Source organism: Octopus bimaculoides, chromosome 10 (assembly GCF_046866305.1).
Source record: "Octopus bimaculoides isolate indiv1 chromosome 10, ASM4686630v1, whole genome shotgun sequence".
In the NCBI taxonomy this organism is placed as follows: domain Eukaryota; kingdom Metazoa; phylum Mollusca; class Cephalopoda; order Octopoda; family Octopodidae; genus Octopus; species Octopus bimaculoides.
This window is the reverse complement of record NC_142937.1, coordinates 75,944,869-75,965,950: the sequence shown is the minus strand read 5'-3', so window position 1 is coordinate 75,965,950 and position 21,082 is coordinate 75,944,869. Positions and strand designations below refer to the sequence as shown.

General features: G+C 35.2%; 1 protein-coding gene across 1 annotated transcript in view; it reads left to right on the top strand.

The window, feature by feature from the left end:
* The window catches only part of LOC106869966 (uncharacterized), a 96,868-nt gene that overhangs the window by 49,312 nt on the left and 26,474 nt on the right, over positions 1-21,082 (top strand). The window contains exon 2 of the mRNA XM_014915912.3: positions 17,420-17,688. Coding sequence (XP_014771398.1) covers positions 17,420-17,688 — 269 coding nt within the window. The remainder of the gene's footprint in view (positions 1-17,419; positions 17,689-21,082) is intronic.

Genomic DNA, 21,082 nt, shown 5'->3' with positions numbered 1-21,082 from the left:
CGCCTCCACTGATTATGATGTGCTTATACATATCTACATTTACACACATATACACACACACCATGCACACACACTGTTAAAAACTGGATTCAAAGGATACTAGCAGCAGTCTGTGTTTTCAAGAAATTATTTAATTATTAACTGGTGGATAACACAGCAAAGTTATATCAGCCATTATATCAATATTCACCCCAGCATTTCTACAAAAAGAAACAATCATTTTATTTGTCTGAATTTGTTGATATTACTTTTAACAGTCTTGCATAACAATAATACTGTTGTGGTGCATTATTTTGCTCTCCACCCACCGCAGTATTTTGTTACCATTGTATTTTTGTTTAAAAGCTTAAAAGATTTTAGCAAAGTATACAATGGGTGAAGCAGTTTGGATATATTTAGAGAAGGAATAATATATTGATTATTATTATTATTACCATTTGAGACATGGTTATTATTCTTCGGAAAAGAAAATACAGTCTATTTGAAACAACCTTTAAATTCTTAAAGCACTGCTTTTATTTTTTTTTTATTTTTTATTTTTTTTATTTTTTATTTTTGTAGATCAAATTTCTTTTTTCTCTTTTACATGTTATCAACTTTTGTTCCAATATTGGCAACTGAAAAAAAAGATATCTAGAAGAAATGTCTATAGATTTGGTCTTGTTCAAATTTTTTTTTTTTAGTATGTAATCTTAATTTGAGCTTGTAGAAGTCAGGGTTTTTTTTTTCTTCTGGTTTTACACTATTTCTTCAAAATGTTGCTTCCCTCTGCTTTTTTTTTTTGTTTTTGTTTTCATCATCATCATCACCATGACTGCAGAAGTCGCATGGCCTAGTGGTTAGGGCAATCAACTCACAGCTGTAAGGTCGTGAGTTCAATTCCTGACAGCATGTTGTGTCCTTGAGCAAGACACTTTGTTTCCAAGTTGCTCCAGTCCACTCAGCTGACAAAGATGAGTTGTACCTATAATTCAAAGGGTTTTGCTGAACTGCTAAGTTACTGGGATATAAACAAACCAATGCTGATTGTCAAGTGATGTGGTGGGTGACAAACACAAAGATGCATGTACGCATACCTATATAAGCAACAGTTTCTGTCTACCAAATCCACTCACATTATTGGGTTAAAGATTATTAGTTCAGGCAATATCTCATGTTTTAGAGGTTTATCATTTGTTTAAAAGGTGTACTTTGTGACTACATGGTTCTGGGTTCAAACCCACAACATAGCAGGTATCCTGACCAAGTGTCTTTTACCATAATCTCTGGTTAAATCAAAGCTTTGAAACCGAAAATGGGTAGGTGGAAACTGAAATTCCTGTTGAGAATGTATCTGGTTTGGCGTTGCCCTTTACTATCGGCAGGATACACACTGGTGCAAGCATTTGAGCCAGGTTTGCTACCTCTTAAACATTTATAATAATGCCTGGTTTCTTACTGCCGAGATCTCACTTCCTCTATGAAGTTTTACTAGAAATGTCATGCATACTGTCCTTCCTTCTGGTTTAACTGTTAAGAATGTATCATCGGTTTCTTTCTGATCAGATAGAAGGAACTAACTGGAAGAAAATGCAAATTTAAGATCTTTATACCTTCCCCTATTGTGGACTCTCTCCTGTTGTAGATGACAGAAGATAGAGTTTCCAATTTTTTTGCTGAACAATATGCCCAGATGATTTGTTTACAGTGGTCAAATCTTTGTGCTGAACACTAGCTCATTCCCTCCACTGCCTGTACAGGTGCATGGCGTGCCACATGTCAGATGTTGAAATGATGTCCTTCATAACATTGCACGCGGACAGACTGGTCACTTATGACAAGTACATCTACATACAAACGTGTGTGTGTGTGTGTAACACAACTGGTTCATATTACGACTGGCAGAGTGTTTGGTGCACTGAGTGTAGCTTGAGCAAGAATGTTGTTAGCAGTGAGATCTGCTTCGGTCAGTTCATTGTCACCACTTGAGAGGCAGTCAACCTCATATTCAACTTGGTTTGGAGCAATAAAAAACAAAGGTACTTCACCACTCTGCTCAACACTTTAAGTGGCTTGTGCTGTCTCGGTTGAGTCCTGTATCTGTTCTTCATTTTGGACAAGTTCAGCAGCAACCTAAGTTTTTTGTTGATCTGGAGCGACAACAGCAGTGCCATCAGAAGTAAATACAGAATAGGCATTCGAGCCAACAGCCATCTTAAACTGAGGATGCACTGCTTGGTCTGGGAATTTATAACTGCGATCAACCATTAAAGTTACAAAAAAGGGGAAAAGTCTCAACTGAATGAAGTGATTGAATCCTTCTGATTTCAGCTTGCCCTAAGATTACCACCTTGCTCAATGGGAACTTGTAAAGTGCTACATTTAATTTACTAAATAGCAGTATATTGTATTAAGTTTTATTAAATCTTATTAATCTGAGATAACCAAATAGCTAAGAGTGGTTTCTTTGATTCCTGAAAGAATTTTAACTTTTTTTTTTCTTTTTTCATTAATCCTAATGTTTGTTTCTTATATTTAATCTTGAAAAATAATAATAATGATAATAATCAAAGTTTTAAAAAATATAAAATTGTGGTTATTTTATTTACAGCTATTTTAGAGAATAGTTTTTAAATTAGTTTGTCTACATTGCTAAAGATAGGAACATCAAAAGTTCAGTGTTTCCAGCTTATATTTTGATAGATTTTTTTTTCTTTTTTTGTTACCATTTTATTTTCACTCAAGGGGATTTACTTAACCCTTTCATGTCTGGAGATATCTCAGTGGTGCTGACCCTATATATCTACTAGATCTTGTTAGTTATACTTATTCACTATTTATGTCTAATGTTCTTGTTTACATCTAATTCAGACAGCGGTCTACATTTTCCTTAAAATATCTCACTATAGAATGATTATATATATAATATAATATATATATATGTGTGTGTATATATATATATATATATATATATATATATATATATATATATATTTACAAGCACACACACGTTCTATATTCATACGCATACATATATACATACACAAGTTTGTATGTAGATGTACTTGTCATAAGTGACCAGTCTGTTGAAACTTGTTTGCTCTCTTGCTATGTTATTCCCTTGCATCTATGAAAAAATTGAATAAATTGAAAATTTTACAAGAAAGCTTTTTTTTTTGTTTTTGTTTATGTGAGTCTCATTTTTACTATTTCCCCCCCCCCCCCCCCCTTCATTTTAACCTAGCCAAATCTTCAAAATTTCTTCCACATTTTCAACAAAATACATTTTCAATGTTACCTTTTTAACATCCAAAATTCAATGTGTTAACATGGGTAGGTTGTGTTTTGCAAATTTGGGCATGGCTCTGTGGTAAGAAGCTCGCTTCCCAACCATGTCATTCCGGGTTCAGTCTCACTGAGTGACACATCGAACAAGTGTCTTCTACTCTAACCTCAAACTGATATACATAATATATAACATTATATAATATCTCTCTCTCTCTCTCTCTCTCTCTCTCTCTCTCTATATATATATATATATATATATATATATATATATATATATATATATATATGTATATATATATATATATATATATATATATATATATGTATATATATATATATATATATATATATATATATATGTATATATATATATATATATATATATATATATATAATATAATATAAAACACCAATCCAGGTCAGTGGATTGGGAGAACTATAAAAATATTGGATCTAATGTCTTGTGGTATTTGTTCTAGCTCTTTGCTTTCTGACTTCAAATTGTGCCATGTCTCTCTTGGTTGGTAAACTTAATTTGTTACATGATTTAACATCTTCACTGGTATCTTAGATACCTTTAGTGGCGTCCTCTCTATTGCAAATATTTGCATCAGGACTTTGTAAAGTGTCTTATATATCACCTCCTGACTAAAAGATAAAAAAATACTCTAGTTTAACATAATTTTCTCTTTCTTTTTTTTAATAAAAATGTCTTTATTGATTTAAAATGGAATTTTTTTGTTCATTTCTTTCTTACATATTTTTCCTTGCTATCATGGCTGGTTAGACGAGGCATGGTTTTACAGGAAAATTCCTTTCTTGTCTTTAACACTTACCCGCTTTTTTTCAAGTGAGGGATCTTCTTAAATTCTTTGCCTTTGAAGGTGCAAAGCCTCTGGATGATTTCCTGGCAAGGGAAAGGGCAACTATTAAGTTGCAGTAAAATTTAGGTTCATACCATGACCTGGTTTCTAGTGTCATTGTCTTTTGTGCTGTTTTTATGCCTTTTCTGTCTCCTAATTTGGAATATGTAGGCCTTCAAAAGGGTCAGTTTCATTTCATCTGCCAGTTAGCTTACACTAACTAATCTCTATCTAATTTGCAAAAATTAAAATTAGGGTGGGGGGAAAGAAATCCTTTGTAGGTATATACTTTACCACTAAACAAATGTATATGTTATATATGTGTGTGTGCAGGTGTGACTGTGCAGTAAGAAGCTTGCTTCCCAACCACATGGTTCTGGGTTCAAGTCCCAAAGCCTTTTGAATGGATTTGGTAGACAGAAATTGAAAGAAGCCTGTCGTATATGTATGTATTATGTAAATACCTGTGTTTGTTCTCCCCCATCACCGCTTGACAACAAGTGTTCGTGTATTTTATGTCCCCGTAACTTAGCATTTCAGCAAAGAAACTGATAGAATGAGTACTGTGCTTAAAAAAAATAAGTCCTAGAGTTGATTCATTCCACTAAAATCCTTCAAGATGGTGCTCCAGCATGGCCGCAGTCAAATGACTGAAACAAGTAAAAGCATAAAAGAATATATATATATTTATATATTTATATATATATATATGTGTGTGTGTGTGTACCAGTAGCACATAAAAAGCATGATTTGAATGTTGGGCCTCATGGAGGCAGTGACAGGTGACAGATCTTTGGCAGTATACCATGCTATGTAGACCTGTCAAGCTAAGTAAGACCGTAGTCGTGGCTGAAAAAACGCCCATTACACTCTTGGAGTGGTTGGCATAAGGAAGGGCATCCAGCCATAGAAACTATACCGAATCAGATTGGAACCTGGTGCAGCTCTCCAGCTTACCAGAGGATTACTTTGTATGTTTCTTAGAGTACATATTTATTATTCTTTTACAAGCATAGTTTTGATAGTTGCATCGAAGTTTCCGATGAAGGCAAACCAAGCTGAAACTTCGAAGTCACTATCTCACTGTCAGTACTATTCTCGTAAAAAGAATTACATACATTCATGTTGTACCTTTTCGTTTTCATACAGTTGGCATTAAAAGTTGTGTTGTTTTCAGTAATAGGCTTGGCAAGATTTTTATTTTTATGGTCTGATGTGGAAAAATATTATCTTGGTAGGTTTTGAAAAAAAAAATTAAATGTCACATACACACATACAAGAAGAGACTATTGATTGTGATTAGGAAGTTTTAATTACAACTTGTGAATATATATAATTTGTAAGGCCTCATTGGTATTTATTGTCAATGGTTGAATTTAATATTAATGGAGAGTATGTTAAAATTCATGAAAAATACAAAAGTGAAATTAGAAAATTTGGAGGTTAAAAATCAAAGACAACTTTAATGTCTTCGTTTTTGTAAGACAGAACGTGAAGATGGCAGGGAGAGGGCACACACTTTTTCTTTCACATTCCTTATCTTTCGTTTTATTTTTCTTCTCCCCTTCCTCCTCCTTCGTATGTATATAAATAGTACTAGACAGGCCTACATATCGACTAATTTGAAGTATCTTATATGACATCTTCATTTATCTAGATGGACTTGATTAGCTTTTCTTGAAAACCACTTGAAATTTTTCAAGTTTTCACTTTAATTTTACCTTATTTTAATTTTATTATTATTAAATGCTTCTGCATTGTGTGTATGGAAGAATGATAAGATTCTCTTGATGATAGCAATTTAATATCTAGAATGTAATAAATGTGGTTGTAATGGTTTTATTTCGTTCCACCACACTTACTCTTGGAGTTCAAATCTTACTAAGATGACCTAATAGTAATTATCAGCATCATATTCTTCTGGTTGTTTAAAGCACACAAGGCAGTGCCACCTAAAAGTGCCTGTGCGGTGTCACATAAAAGCGCCTGTGTGGTGCCACGTAAAGGCATTCAAAACACTCTGTAAAATGGTTGGCATTATGAAGAGCATACAGCCATAGAAACCTTGCCAAATCAGACTGGAGTCTGGTGCAGCCCCCCCCCCCCCTTCTGCTTGCCAGTTCTGGTTACACTGTCCGAACCATGCCTGCATGGACAACATGTTAAATGATGATGATGATATTCCTGGTCAGTTTAGAATGGTAGGTTGGTGGTGTTAACACAGTAACTAATGGACAAAAGGCTTTGCCGCATTGTCATATACTTTTTATTTCTGAGTTCAAGTCCACTGAAATTCACTTTGCTATTCATTCTTCTAGTGTCAGTAAGTACAAGTTGAGTTGTAAGTTCAGTTTAATCAGATGTGTCCATAACTCCAAATCTGAGAACTTGGGCTTATTATTAGATGCTTGCTTGTTACTTGATGAGGCTGGAGTCATCCCAGGTTAGTGGTCTCAGTGATGTCCAGATGCATAGAGCCAACCAGGTCCACCAGTGCGTGTTTTCCATTGATGATGGTCCTGTGCCAGCCCCTCTGCATCCTCCAAGGTGACACCGAACTTCTTCAGATCTCCATCAATCATGTCCAGCCATCTGGTGCAGGGTCTACCAAAAGGCCTTTTCCACTCCACAGCTGCTGCATTGAATGAGAGTAAAACTTATTAGATATCTATATGATATCATCAGTTCAACCAGACTGCATTACCATCCTCTGGAAAAAAGTGAAAGTAAATAAATTGACCCTTGGTACACAGGTGCGGGTGTGGCTGTTTAGTTAAGAAGCTTGCTTCCCAAACACTTTGGGGTTCAATCCCACAACACATCACCTTAGGCAAGTGTCTTCTACTATAGCACACAGTCAATCAAGGCATTGTGAGTGGATAAGGTAGACGGTAGCTGAAAGAAGCTCATTGTGTATATGTTTTTTCTGTACCCTTATCTAAATATTCTGTGATGGTTGCAAATGAGCATCATCATACAAATGATGTTCACTTTCAGTCTGCTGTGAAAAACATGTCTAACTACGGGAGAATATAGCAGTGAGGTTGGTGACAGGAAAGGCATCTGTCCATAGAGAATCTGCCCCAACAAATTTCGTTTGACTAATGCAAGTATATTATTATGATAGGCAACCAAAAAAACAATATTCAGATTTTATTTAATTGTTTTTGTGTATGTTTTAATTTGGAATTATGTATATCATTTGTATTTTATTTTGTTTTATTTATTTATCGTGCCTACTAGAATTAGTTTTATTTCCATTAAACCTTTTTTAAGATATATCCTCCATTGGTAGTTTAAATGTTTCCTTAATGTTTGTGAGAGCTGAATTGAAGCTTGAGCTCAGCATAATATTTAAATCATTTTAGATATAATTTTTATTGTTTACTTGTTTCAGTCATTAGAATGTAGGCACTACTTCAAAGGGTTTTAATTGAAGAAATTGACACGTGGTTATGCTGGGCACTGCATCAAAGAGTTTTAGTTGAAGAAATCGATCCTGTGGCTATGCTTGGGCATTGCTTCAAAGAAATCAACCCCCAGTACATATGGTACTTATTCTAAGCTACAAGATAATGTACGATTAATTCAAAACAATTTAAATAAACATTACATTTGATAGCGTCAACTTGATGCTCAAGGGCTAATGAGATTCTGTGCCACTTTCTGAAATTCCACTCACAAGTATTAATTCAGCATGAAGCTATGGCAGAAGAAACTGCTCCAAAGTTCTTTGTCTTGTGATTAAAACCGGAGCCACATAGGTGTGGCTGTGTGGTAAGAAGCTTGTTTCGCAGTCACATGGTTCCAGGTTCTGTCCTACTGTGTGACACCTTGGGCAAGTATCTTCCACTATAGCTTTGGGCTGACCAAAGCTTTGTGAGGGGATTCGGTAGACAGAAACTGAGACTCGTATATATATATATATATATATATATATATATATATGTCTCTATCTGTGTTTGCAGTCCCCCCTCCCCCATAACCACTTGACAACCGGTGTTGGTGTGTTTGACTAAAACCCTTCATGGCACTGCTCCGGCATGGCTGTAGCCAGATGACTTAAGTGAGTAAAGAAAAGCAAACTTCTTAACCACTTAGTTTGAATCTCCATAGATGAAGAATTGATGATGGTCAGTCAATCTGTCTTTATTTCTAGTACTCAGAAAGATGGATCCTAATGACCCTTTCCAAGTGGTATAGATTCATAGTGCTGGTTTCCATGGTGCATATACCCCCCCCCCCCCCCATTGGATGGGATGCTGGTCTGCCGTAGGATTACTTTTGCCAGCTGGGTGTGGGCTGGAATTATGTGAAATGAAGTGTTCTGGTCAAAAGCACAACATGCTGCCAGGTACAGGAATCAACACTTCAGTCTTACAATCATGAGTCCAATACCCTAACCGCTAAACTACGCACCTCTATGATCGATTCTAATGCTAAGGGGTTAATGACGGCTGTGATCAATTGGACTACAACAGTGGGCGTTTGAGCAATGTGTACGCTAAACAATCCTTCAGCAGTAAAGATACATTCATTTGGGTCTTAGGCTTCCTAATCAACAATTCAGGTTACAAGTTACACAGTTCAGAGGCCACCACCCACTCAGATAAAACCACAATCCTGCTCCCACTGAAAACACAATACTGATAAATAATATGTCAGTAGTCCAGAGATTTAATCTTCAGATTATGGCTGAAAAACAACTAATCCTTCCAGTTACTGGTTTCACTTGCAGAAGTATGTGTGTGACATATCTAGCTGTTGTAGTAGTGGTAATAGTAATATTTAGTCCTTAGTTCAAATCTTATTACAGTGTAATCAACCAGTCACCCCACATTTTAACCTCATAGCCATTTTCCCTGAATATATTATCATCATCATCATCTGATGTCTCTCTTCCATACTGATATGTGTGTGTTTATGCATATATAATATTGTGGGTATCTTCTTTTCTCTCTCTCTCTCTCTCTATCTCTCTATCTCTCTATCTCTCTCTCTCTCTCTCTCCTCTCTCTGTGTATGTATCTATATACTGGTATATGTGTATGTATGCATGTTTGTGTGTATATATATATAATACATATACTGATATATGCGTGAGGGTGTATGTGTAAGTATATATGTAAATGTGTGTGTATATATGTGTGTGTGTGTAAGTATATATTTGTGCGCATGCATGTATATATATATGCTTAAACATTGTGGCAGATTTATTACTTTTATATATGATAAAGAAACCATTTACCATCGCCATCATCATCATCATCATCACCATGTCTGATCATTGTCATTATTGTTAATAAAAGAAATCCTTATTACTTTCATATGGTGGTGGCACAATAAATTTTGTGTTGCGCAGTAGTAAATTGTTGCTACATTATAGTTCGAAATATTTCAAATATTAATGCTGTTTTCAAGTACCTGCTTGGTGTTTCTCCTTTATCCTAGCACATTCTCTAAGTAAAAGCAATCACACATCTAAATATATTAAATTTTTTTTTTTTGCTTTTTGTTTTTATATTTTTTACTTAAGTTTCAATTTCGAATAAATATATATATATATTTGTGTGTATATGCATATATATATATATATATATATATATATATATATATATATATATATATATATATATATATATATACACATACACACACACACACACACACACACACATTTACATATATATGCATATACACATTTACATATATATATACATTTACATATATATATATATGTAAATGTGTATATGCATATATATGTAAATGTGTGTGTGTGTGTATGTGTATATATATATATATATATATATATATATATATACACGCACACAGAATTGCACTTGTTTCCAGCAACAATCCTCTCCAACATGAGTAATAAGTAAATAATAATAATAATTTTAAAATTATGATGATGATTAACAATAATAATACTACTAATAATAAAATCAGTAAATGCCTATAGAAATAAAACTACCCATAAATAGCTGAATAATTTATGTATAGCTGTAGTTACATTGTAAACTGGAAATAGGAAGCAACATTTTCATCCTTTCCATTAGATTACATTAACCGCATTAATATACTTAGATTCTGTTGAGATTTTACTTTTTCTTTTTATTTTAACCTTATTTTATATTTCATGGTATAAGTTTTAGCTTAGAATTTGCAATGAGTTGTTAAGAATTGATAATTAGATGATACCAGCCATGCCTTAGTGATTTATTAATATTTTCCAGCTTATTGCTGCCACTCTGGTATTATTCCTCGAGACGATTTCTGCTTCTGCTCGTGTTAGTGTTGGTGTTAGCGGTGACAGTGTGTGAATTAGGCAAAAAGTAATCAGGATAGAATCATGATAATTCACTCACTCAAGTCTAGTATTTAGGAAGGTCACATGCAGTCAGTTCATATGAAAGAATGGAAGAAAAAAAAAAATTGTAGGTGTTCTATTGAGAAATGTAAGGGGATGATGGTTGAAGTAGGTTGGTAATCAACACATTATGTGTGTTAATTTCTAATGGGGCTGCATGGTTACTTCAAAATACTTTGGCATGTTCCACTAATCTGTCTGGCTTACAGAGGTGAATCTTCCGTGTCTGCTAAATGAAGACTCTCATTTGATTCCCAGAGGAGTTCTTGTTACTTTCGCTTATGTTGCTGACCAAATTATTTATGGCTTTTTAACTCTACCATCACCAGGCACTGTTGAAGCAGAATGTATTTCTAGTTATGGTGTTGAAATAGCAACTCCAGAATCTTTTAATTCAAATTTACTGCAGATATTTCTTTGTAAATTGGACTGTGAACTTAATTCTAAACATTCCTAGTTCGTTGAGCATTGATATCAGAGCATCTAGACATATTAGTTAAGATGACCAAAAACAAAAGATTTTTGTGTTGATGGGTTAACACCATGAAATTAGTGCTAAAATTAGTACTACTTTTTCCTTAGCCACTTGGAGCTTAGAAGGTACTTGTTCTTACTTACTTACATTCATGTTTGACTGTTACACTGCTTGTCAATTTTGCATTTACTATTTTAGTGTCCTTGGCCCAACATCATTTCTGGGCATTGTAAGTTCACATAAGGGTAGCAAATGTCAAGACTGCATTAGGGGTTGGGGCCTTGGATGTCTAAGCAAGTTAGCATTAAGTAAAATTTTTGAACCATGTTCAGTGCTTAACAAATCACATTCTCAGAAAAGTGACAGATGATGCACCAAGGTCCAGTATGATTTAGTTACCTAAGCTCTTGTCTTCTTTTGTAATTGCTATAAAAAAAATTATCACAGGGACACTAGTTCATGCAACTATCTCAAAAGTAGCTAATGCTGGACTGCAATTAAACATTGCATGAAAAATAATTTCAGTCATTGTGCTGTTCATTTTTGAAGGGCTAGAGAAAATAGTACCTTGTTTCAAAACAGATGGGGGTTGGTGACAGAAATAGCATCTGACCATAGAAAATCTTTCTCAAAAAATTTTGTCTGAGAAAAATGGATATTAGAATGATGATGATGTATAAAACTCACTGGCTAGAGCTCAAATCTTGTATATCTCCTGATTATTGAACCGTCAGCCTATAAAGTGTTTGCCTTGGTGTTGGTACCAGATAAAAACCATTCAGTACACATTGTTGGTGTTAGGAAGGGCTTCCAGCTGTAGAAACCATGTCAAGACAGACAATGAAATCTGGTGCAGCTAGTCAAACTGTCCAACCCATGCCAGCATGGAAAATGGATGTTAAAAGATGATGATGATATGAACATAGTTGTAAGGCGGCGAGCTAGCAGAAATTTTACCACACCGAGCAAAATGCTAGGTGGTATTTCGTCTGTCTTTACATCCTGAGTTCAAATTCCACCATCGACTTTGCCTTTCATCCTTTCGGAGTCAATAAATTAAGTACCAGTTGCCCACTGGGGTCAATCTAATCAACTGGCCCCATCCCCAAAAGTTTCGGGCCTTGTGCCTAGAGTAGAAAAGGATATGAACATAGTTGTATTATATGTATTTATTAAGAAGAGGAATAATTTCTTTAAATATCTCTCTCTATATATATAAACAATAGAAACAAACAGATGACTTTGTTTATTTGCATTGTTTTAAATGCATTACACCTCACCTTGTTCTAACTCTCCATTTATTTCATTGAATACCTCTGCCATATACTCTTTCAGAATCTGATTCTATTTACTTATTTATTTTATTGACTTTACATTTGTTTTACTGCGTCAGCATGGCTGTGATGGTGGTGTAAATTTGGTCTTTCTGTCTTTATTTAATATTCACAATACATATAAAAATATTTATGTTCCTAATGCTGACAATATCAGAATCTCTGATTTGGAAAGTTGTGCATACAATAACCACTAAACTGCAGCTGCCATGCTCTACTGAGGTGAGTGGTATTTGTTGCTTAACCCTGGGTCAGTCCTGATCTGACAGACCTATGTTCGAAGGTGCTCCAGCTTTGAGCACTACTAGGGTGCATTAACAAGGCATTTAATCATAGTTCAACATGTATTAGTCATCTCTTCTCTCACTTCTCTCCCTCTCGATCAATCAGCACCTTGAATATTTGTCTCTTTCTCAATTTTTTTTGCCCTCTTTGTGTGACTACAAGTTCTTTCCTGAACACCACATCTGCAGAATCTAACTTTAACCCTTTAGCATTTAAACTGGCCATATCCTGTCTAAATATTCTGCATGCTTTATGTTCAAACTGGCCAAATTTTGCTTCTCATATCTACCCTGAAATGTCATTTTAAACAAAAATTCACATCACTGCAATCTCAAGGCTAAAAAAAATAAAGGTAAATACCCCCTTCAGTCATCATGAATGACCCTGGGATTGCACAAGTCCAAGCAAGGTTGTTTCTTTCTGGAAGGAAGGTCAGCAGTCACCCATGCATACCAGCCTCCTTTCTCCATGCCACTGATGTTATCCAAGGGAAAGACAAAGGCCAATACAGCTTGGCACCAGTGATGTCACAACTCATTTCTACAGCTGAGTGAACTCGAGCTACATGAAATAAAGAGTCTTGCTCAAGAACACAGCTCACAATCTGGTCCAAGAGTCAAATTCACTACTCCATGATTGTCAGCCTGGTTCTCTAACCACTGAGCCATGCACCTTTACTGTAATACTTATTTATTCACATTTTTTAGATTGACATTGTAGGGTAGGTGTGAAAGGCTGGATCTAGTCAGATTGAACATAAAACTGGTTGAATATTTTGGGCTGGTTTTAAATACTATTATTGGCTGAAAACAATATGGTCTTAATTTCAGATCTTATGCTATGACTCCTGTGTTGTACTTGTGAACAAAATAACTTGCGCTACTAAAGCTTAGCTTGCTTGACTTCGATGACAAAATTCTAGTTCATTTCTTCATTGAAAATACATTCAACAACAAAAATAAGCATTCCTTCTTCTGTGATAGCATTAAAAATTGATGAAAAAAGAAAGAGAAAGATAAAAATTTTGGAGTAACCTAAATCCTATTTCTTAGTTGAGAATTTGGTTCCTGTGGAAATGTGTCAGAAATTGTTTGTTAACTTCATTTTCAATTACTATAATGATGCATTGGTAATTAAGAAATAAAGGCTCCGATTATTTTAAACTAGGTTTAGTTGAAAAGTAACACAAATGTGATTGATGCTCTGCTGCGGTACTTGGATTGGCCAATTAGTCTCTGTTGCCATCTATGTGGGGAGAGGGGGGTATTTAAAAAAAAATTTTTGCTACTATTTCATATACCTCTCATTTTATTATATTTTTTTTTCCTTCTCTTGCTCACTTTCTCTGTAATCTATCACTCCTAAATTTCTTCTCCTTCCTCTTGAGACTCCTTGCCCTCTTCTTCCTTGTCATCCTTGATGGCCCGCTATCTGAAACTAACTCACCTACCTATTCACCCCCGCCTTCTGCACTGGTTTGGTTATAATAGTCGTGAATGGAGTAATATTAGGAAAAATTTGATTAAATGAACGAATAAAAAAAAAGAAATACATAAATAACAAAAAAAAAAGCCATATTAAGTGCGAAATGCACAGATTGTCAATATAGTTTACTGGTGAAAATACTTATTAGATTTTATTCAATAAAATATCTCAGTACTATATATAAATAAGTATATATGTATTTTTGTGTGTGTGTATATATACATATTCATGCACACATATATACACACACATGTGCATATATATATTTGCCTCTCTATGTTTGTATATTACCACATGCACACACATATCTATATATACACATACACACACTCACATATATACATAAATCTCTTCCTTTTTCTGAGATTTTTTTTCTGGTTCCAACAAAATATTTTTTTGTCTTTTGATTTTTTTTTGTTATTGAAAAATGTTGACAAAATTGGATTGCTTGAAAATTATGAAATATGATTTTAAAATTTTTTTATTTATTTGCTACTTGGCTGCCAATTAGACTTCATTAAACATACTTTGATTTACGCTCAAGATACAGACTTTTTATTTTTCATTTTTTTTTTATATGACACTCTCACACATGCACAGTCTTAGGCACACACACACACAAGCTGCTACATAATTCTATTTTGAAATACGAGAACACACACACACACACACACACACACACACACACACACACGCCTGCACATCATCATTATTCGTACACCTAAACTGATAACTAATCCATTTGTTTTAAAATAATATCTGCTACAAGTCATCTCTCTCTTGCATGACATGCCAAGAATCAGGTGAGGTGGGGAGGACCCCCCACCATCACCGAAAAAAATGACAAAACCTTACTGGTTGCAAGTGTATTTAGGAACCGGCAAGACTGTTCTTTCCCTTTTTTTAAATTTTGTTTTATGGGTACTTGTAGAATTAGCTTCTGGTTATGAAACATCTCTTTCTGGTATTTTTTGCATAAATGTGTTTCTTTTTTCTCTCTTCATTCCCCTAATCTTTTTACATGTGCATTTGTTAATGTATACACACACAAACACACATGCGCATACACACATGAGTCTGTATAGTATATACACAAATGTAAGTTTATACTATTAGGTGTGTGTGTGTATATGTAGCACTTGTTATTTTTCATTTACCATATTTTTATGCCTTTTTATCTTGGTTGACCCTTGACAACAAGCTTACTCGAATTTGCTGTCATAATAAATCCATTCCACACCATAACAACAACAACAATAATAATAATAAGTACTTCTGTAGTCATATAATTTAGTTTGATTGACATATCTGTTATTCCACAGAAATTTCATTTCTCAAAACATAACAGTCTCCCTTGTATGTCTTTGAAGAAAAAAAGAAAGATTTCTGCAAAGAGAACAAAGCAACAGAATAGATATAATTCTCTGGATATCCACTTGAGTGAACTTGAATGTTCATTTGGACAGGAAAGCCTTCTCTAAATTGGGAAGGCTTGGGTGGGTGGATGAGTGGGGTGGCTGTGACTCCCCCACGCACGCTGCATTTTCTTTTTCTTTTCTTTTTTTCTGACTTCCTAAAGAAAGAATAATGTGGTGGCTGTTTTCTGTTGTCAGTGCTTCTGCTGGTGTCTTTATTCCGGTGATGTTTTGTTTTTTGTTGTTGGCTGTTATTTTGACTGACGGCATGTTAGTTCAATTACAATCTGTGCTCTACTTATAAATGACAAGATAAGTTTTGAACCTTAGGGAACTATCTGGCTTACTATCCATCCATACTTGACTTCAACAGTCTCTTTTGTATTCTGTATATTGGATGAATGATATCGTCTTTCTTTTCTTGCAAGTGGGCAACTTATTAGCAATGTCTTCAAAGAAAGAATATATATATATATATATATATATATATATATATATATATATATGTGTGTGTGTGTGTGTGTGTGTGTATCTATATATATATATATATATATATATATATATATCATCATCATCATCGTTGCTTAACATCTGTCTTCTATGTATGCATGGATAGGACAGTTGATAGGAGCTGGCCAGGTAGAAGACTATCCCAGGCTACTGTCTGTTTTAACAGTTTTTACAGCTGGATGCTCTTCCTAACACCAACCATGCTACAGTGTGGACTCACTGCTTTTTACGTTTCACTAGCACATGTGAGGTTAGTTTTGGCATGGATTTTTTTACCACAGGATATGCTTCCAAATGCCAACCACTTTAGCAGTGTGGACTGGATGATTTTTACGCTGGTCACATTCAAATGATGCAACCTTGCTGGTTAGGTGGACAGGCCAACACTTCCCACTAACCAAGATGGAGATGGAGACTACTAAAGCAATGTTAAGTGAAGTATTTTGCTGAAGAACACAATGCATCCCATACTACCCTTCCCTCAGTTCAGAAATTGAAACTAAAATCTAGCGGTTGTGAGTGCAACAGCCTAACCACTTGGCCACACACACAAATTAAAAATTTTTTTTTTTTTGTTTGCTAAATTTTACTTCAAACATGCCAAAAATATACTCTATACCTTTCCCCATTGTTATATTTATATATATTTAGGGTAGCATAGGTTTGATGTGCCTGCAAATTTGTTACATTTTCATATCATGGTGGCTTGAATTTTCATATCAGAAATTTGCCTGTCAACCATGTGGTTTTAGGTTCAATCTAAATGCATGACACCTTCAGATGTCTTCTACTATATACAGCTCTCTAGGTCAACCTGGCTCTGGTGACAAAATTGTCTGTTGGAGAAGCTGTTGCGGTTCTTGTTTACACTGGCCCTAGTTTACTGTTGCGGTTATTTACACTGGCCCTAGTTTACTTAGCTTGCCCGTTCTGATGGTACTGGATCACCTGGGAGAAGTTACCTTCAAATAAATAGACAAACTGGAATCTCATCAGCTCTGTTTTCTACTTCATTCCGTAAAGCTAAAACTTGAGCACTTTTACTTCCCCACTTTCCCTGTCCTGTTTCGGGAAATATTTATGTTTTTATTATTTCTGAGTAAGGTTTACACCCTGCTAGGATTCATTATGTTTTTTTCTTTTGTTGTTGTGTACTACTACTGATTGACATGGTCAGACTGACATATAATCAAAGAGAGTCCAGGTGTGACTATCCTTTTTTTGTTGAGGGAGATTTGATTGCTGTTTTGCAAGTGGTGTGACCACAAGTTTCTGCATTGATTCTATTATTAAAATTACTGGTGTGCTCCAAATCACTGAAGTTTCTTTCATCAGATGACCTTCAATGAATCTCTTGTTCTAAATTAGAATCTACTAACTACTGCTTTTTTTTTCCCCCTTTTCTCTTTACACAGGTCAAAAGAAGACAACAAAGAGACTGAAGAGCGAAAGAGAACCTTCTCTGACCGACAAAAATCCTTGGAAGAGAAGAAAGCTCAGCAGCTGAAAGAGGAAGCTGAGAGAAACAAAGTTGAAGAAGAGAGGCGAATCAAAAGAGAGGCAAAACGAAAAGAAAAGAAGGATCGTGAAAGACGAGAGTCTATGCAGTTTCAAAAAATTGAGGAACAGAGAAATGAAGTCAGTTACTATGGACCTAACTTTTCAGTACATCCTGCATTAACTAGTAAGAATATTAATTTTTGTTTTGTGTTTTTTTTTTGTTTTTTTTTAAATCTTGTTGTTGACCTGCAAATCCAAGCATGGGCCACCTTTGCTGCATCAGACATGACTCGTTATCAAACAGGTCAAACTACTAAAAAAAAAATCAAGGTAATCTTTCATTAGGTGTGTCATTCAGAAAGACTTGCAAGTTGCAGTTTTGTCTGTACTAGTCGACCCTGGCTCAGCAAACCTTTATTTTATTTAAGGCAGAAGAGTGTAATTTAAAGGACCTTTGGCTGCTGCTTCTTGCAGGTTATGTGACTGCTTGTGGATTGATGTAAAAGAAATGAAAAGCGTTCCTGAAGCTGCTAAAAAAACTATATGGCTTCTATCATATCTTATCAATGTCGCTGTCTAAAAGGTAGTTACATTATTGATAATATTTGATAATGGTTTCACATTTTGGCTCATGGGCCAGCAAAAGTAAAGTCCTGCTGACTCATAAGGGTCGGTTTCCCAGTTTCATGGCATATAAATTCCTCACCTGGACAAGATGCCTGTCTGTCACAGGATTACTCATTTTTTCCTGCTGAGTGGACAGGAGCAACATGAAATGAAGTGCTTTGCTTGAGAACACAGTGCGTCGCCCAGTCCAGGAATACATAGAGGCACTTTGTCCATCTTTATGTTCTGAGTTCAAATTCTGCCAAAGTCAACTTTGCTTTTCATCTGTTCAGGGTTGATAAAATAAATTAAGCACCTGTTGAGCACTTGGGCTGATCTAATCGACCTATTCCTTCTCTGGAGTTGCTGGCCTTGAGTCAAAACTTCAAAGTGCTATTATTATTATTATTATTATTATTATTATTATCATCATCATCAGCAGCAGCAGCAGCAGCAGCTGCTGCTGCTGGCAGAATTGTTAACCATACTGTAGAAAATGCTTAACAGCATTTCGTCCATCTTTTATGTTCTGATGTCAAATTCTACCAAGGTTGATTCTGCCTTTCATCCTCTCAGGGCTGATAAAATAAGTACCAGTTATGGACTGAGGGTCAGTGTAATTGACTTACACCCTCCCACCAACTTGTTGGCCCTTGTGTTCTGAGTTCAAATTCAGCCCAGGTTGACTTTGCTCTTCATCCTTTCGGAGTTTAAAAATTAAGTATCTGTGAAACACTGGGGTCAATGTAATTGACTATCCCCCTCCCCACAAATCTGAGGGGGGATAGTCCGGCTGTAGAAACTTTGCCAGATCAGATTGGAGCCTGGTGCAGCCATTTGGCTTACCAGTCCCCAGTCAAACTGTCCAACCCATGCCAGCATGGAAAGCAGATTTTAAACGATGACGATGATGAATCTAATTACTTTTTAGACACTGATATTAATAAGACGAAAAAATAGATGCTGGATAGTTTTCTAGCAGCTTCAGCAATGCTTTTTAATTTTCTTTTTAAATTGGTGGTGGTGTTGGAAAATGTTAGAAAAAGATGGAAAATTGCTTGTTTTTTTTTTTTTCATTTTCTCTTTATTAGAAAGAGAAGGAAAATGAAGAATTCTCTATTGTTGTCAAATCAAATATACATTTGTTATTACCTTTGTAGAGGTGGGTGGGTTACTCTAGTTGATTACATTTTATTACTTCCCTACAGCTTGGATATACATTGGTCCTCTTACACTTCTTTCAAGGCAAGGAAACATTGATATTGTTCTTTAGCATCAAGTTAGCCCTGATCAAAGCAAACCTGTGATTGAAGGCATCCCTGCCATGACTGTCCCATTTTAAGATAGTGTATCTTGGATCTCGTTATCCAGTTTGTCACCTTTTTTTGTTTTATGTTGGTGTATATGTATATGTGTGTGTGTCTTGAGGAAGATTTAGCTTCTGTTTCGTGGTTGAGCAACTGTTGGCCTGTTTAGCATATTGTTTAGGCCCATGCCAGCCCTGATCTTGATTGATCTATAGATTATCCTCTGCTTTTGTGTGTGTGTATTTGACTGCTATTCCAAGCAGGTTAGGTAACCGCCTTAAGACTACCCATTGCTTTATTTCATAATAAAATATTCTTTACCTGAATACCATAGTGTAAGACATAAGCTCTGGATCAGCTATGACTGTAAGCTAGTTTCAGTTCTTAGTTGCAACCATTTCTCTTTAGATACATCAATAAAGCTATAGACAAAGGAATCACCACTATAACATCTCATCATATCTATGTATAATGTAAAAGTTGTTATTCCACATGGACAAAAGTTTAATATTTCATTGAGTAACATCATGGTAGAAATATTGTTATATTTTGGGATGGTCTTTTTATTATTGTTCTTATTTTATCTTATGTCCTTTGTCTGGAAATCTTTTGTCACACGTCTGTGACCTCTTCAGTGGCCCTTTCCATCCACGTGTCCTACTCCGCCCAGTCCATTTGGCAAAAACAGAAAGAAAAAATAAATCGTCCCAAAATATAGCAATACCTGTTTCAACGTAGAATTTCACATCAAGAATCTTGCTAAGCAATTTCATAAATGTAACAATAGTAGTAGAAATGTTTAGCTCAATAATTAATGAATGAAACTAAATGACAGTTATTCAGTTTCATTCCTTCCCTTCAAATTTATTGTGGATCCTCCTGAGTTTGGTCAGTTAGATTAATACCTATATTGTGCTGGTTATTGATTCAACATGGAGCGTACTCTCACCCATTCGAAAAGGCGAACGCTTTTGTGTTTTGTTTATTATTCTTTTGCTTGTTTCTGTCATTTGACTGCAGTCATGCTGGTGCACCGCCTTGAAGGATTTTAGTCGAACAAATCAACCCCAGGGCTTAGTTTTTTTTAAACCTAGTACTTATTCTATTGGTCTCTTTTGCTAAACTGCTAAGTTAAGGAGGGCGTAAACACACCATCACTGGTTGTCAAGCAGTGTTGGGGGGACAAACATAGACACAGAGATACACATAAATACGTGCACATTATATATATATGTGTATATTACAGGCTTCTTTCAGTTTCCGTTTACACTCATAAGGCTTTGGTTAGCCTGAGGCTATAGTAAAAGACACTTGCCCGAGGTACTACACAATGGGACTGAACCCGGAACCATGTGGTTGGGAAGCAAGCTTTTTACCACACAGTCATGTCTGCACCTATAAAGGAAGAAAGAAAAACAAATCTTTCATGATTATATTTACAACTAACAAATGGTTAAATGATATTTATTGTAACATTCGGATGGGAGTAGTTTGAGACTATATGAATTGCCTTCTTGAATTTTGAAACCACATTGCACCATCAGTACTTCAAATTTAACAGCTTCTGTCTATGCGATGCAGTTAAAAAAAAAATGTTTTTGCTTGTGTTGCATTTTTTGGTTCAATTTCCACAGCTGAATGCCCTCCATAACATCACCCACCTAT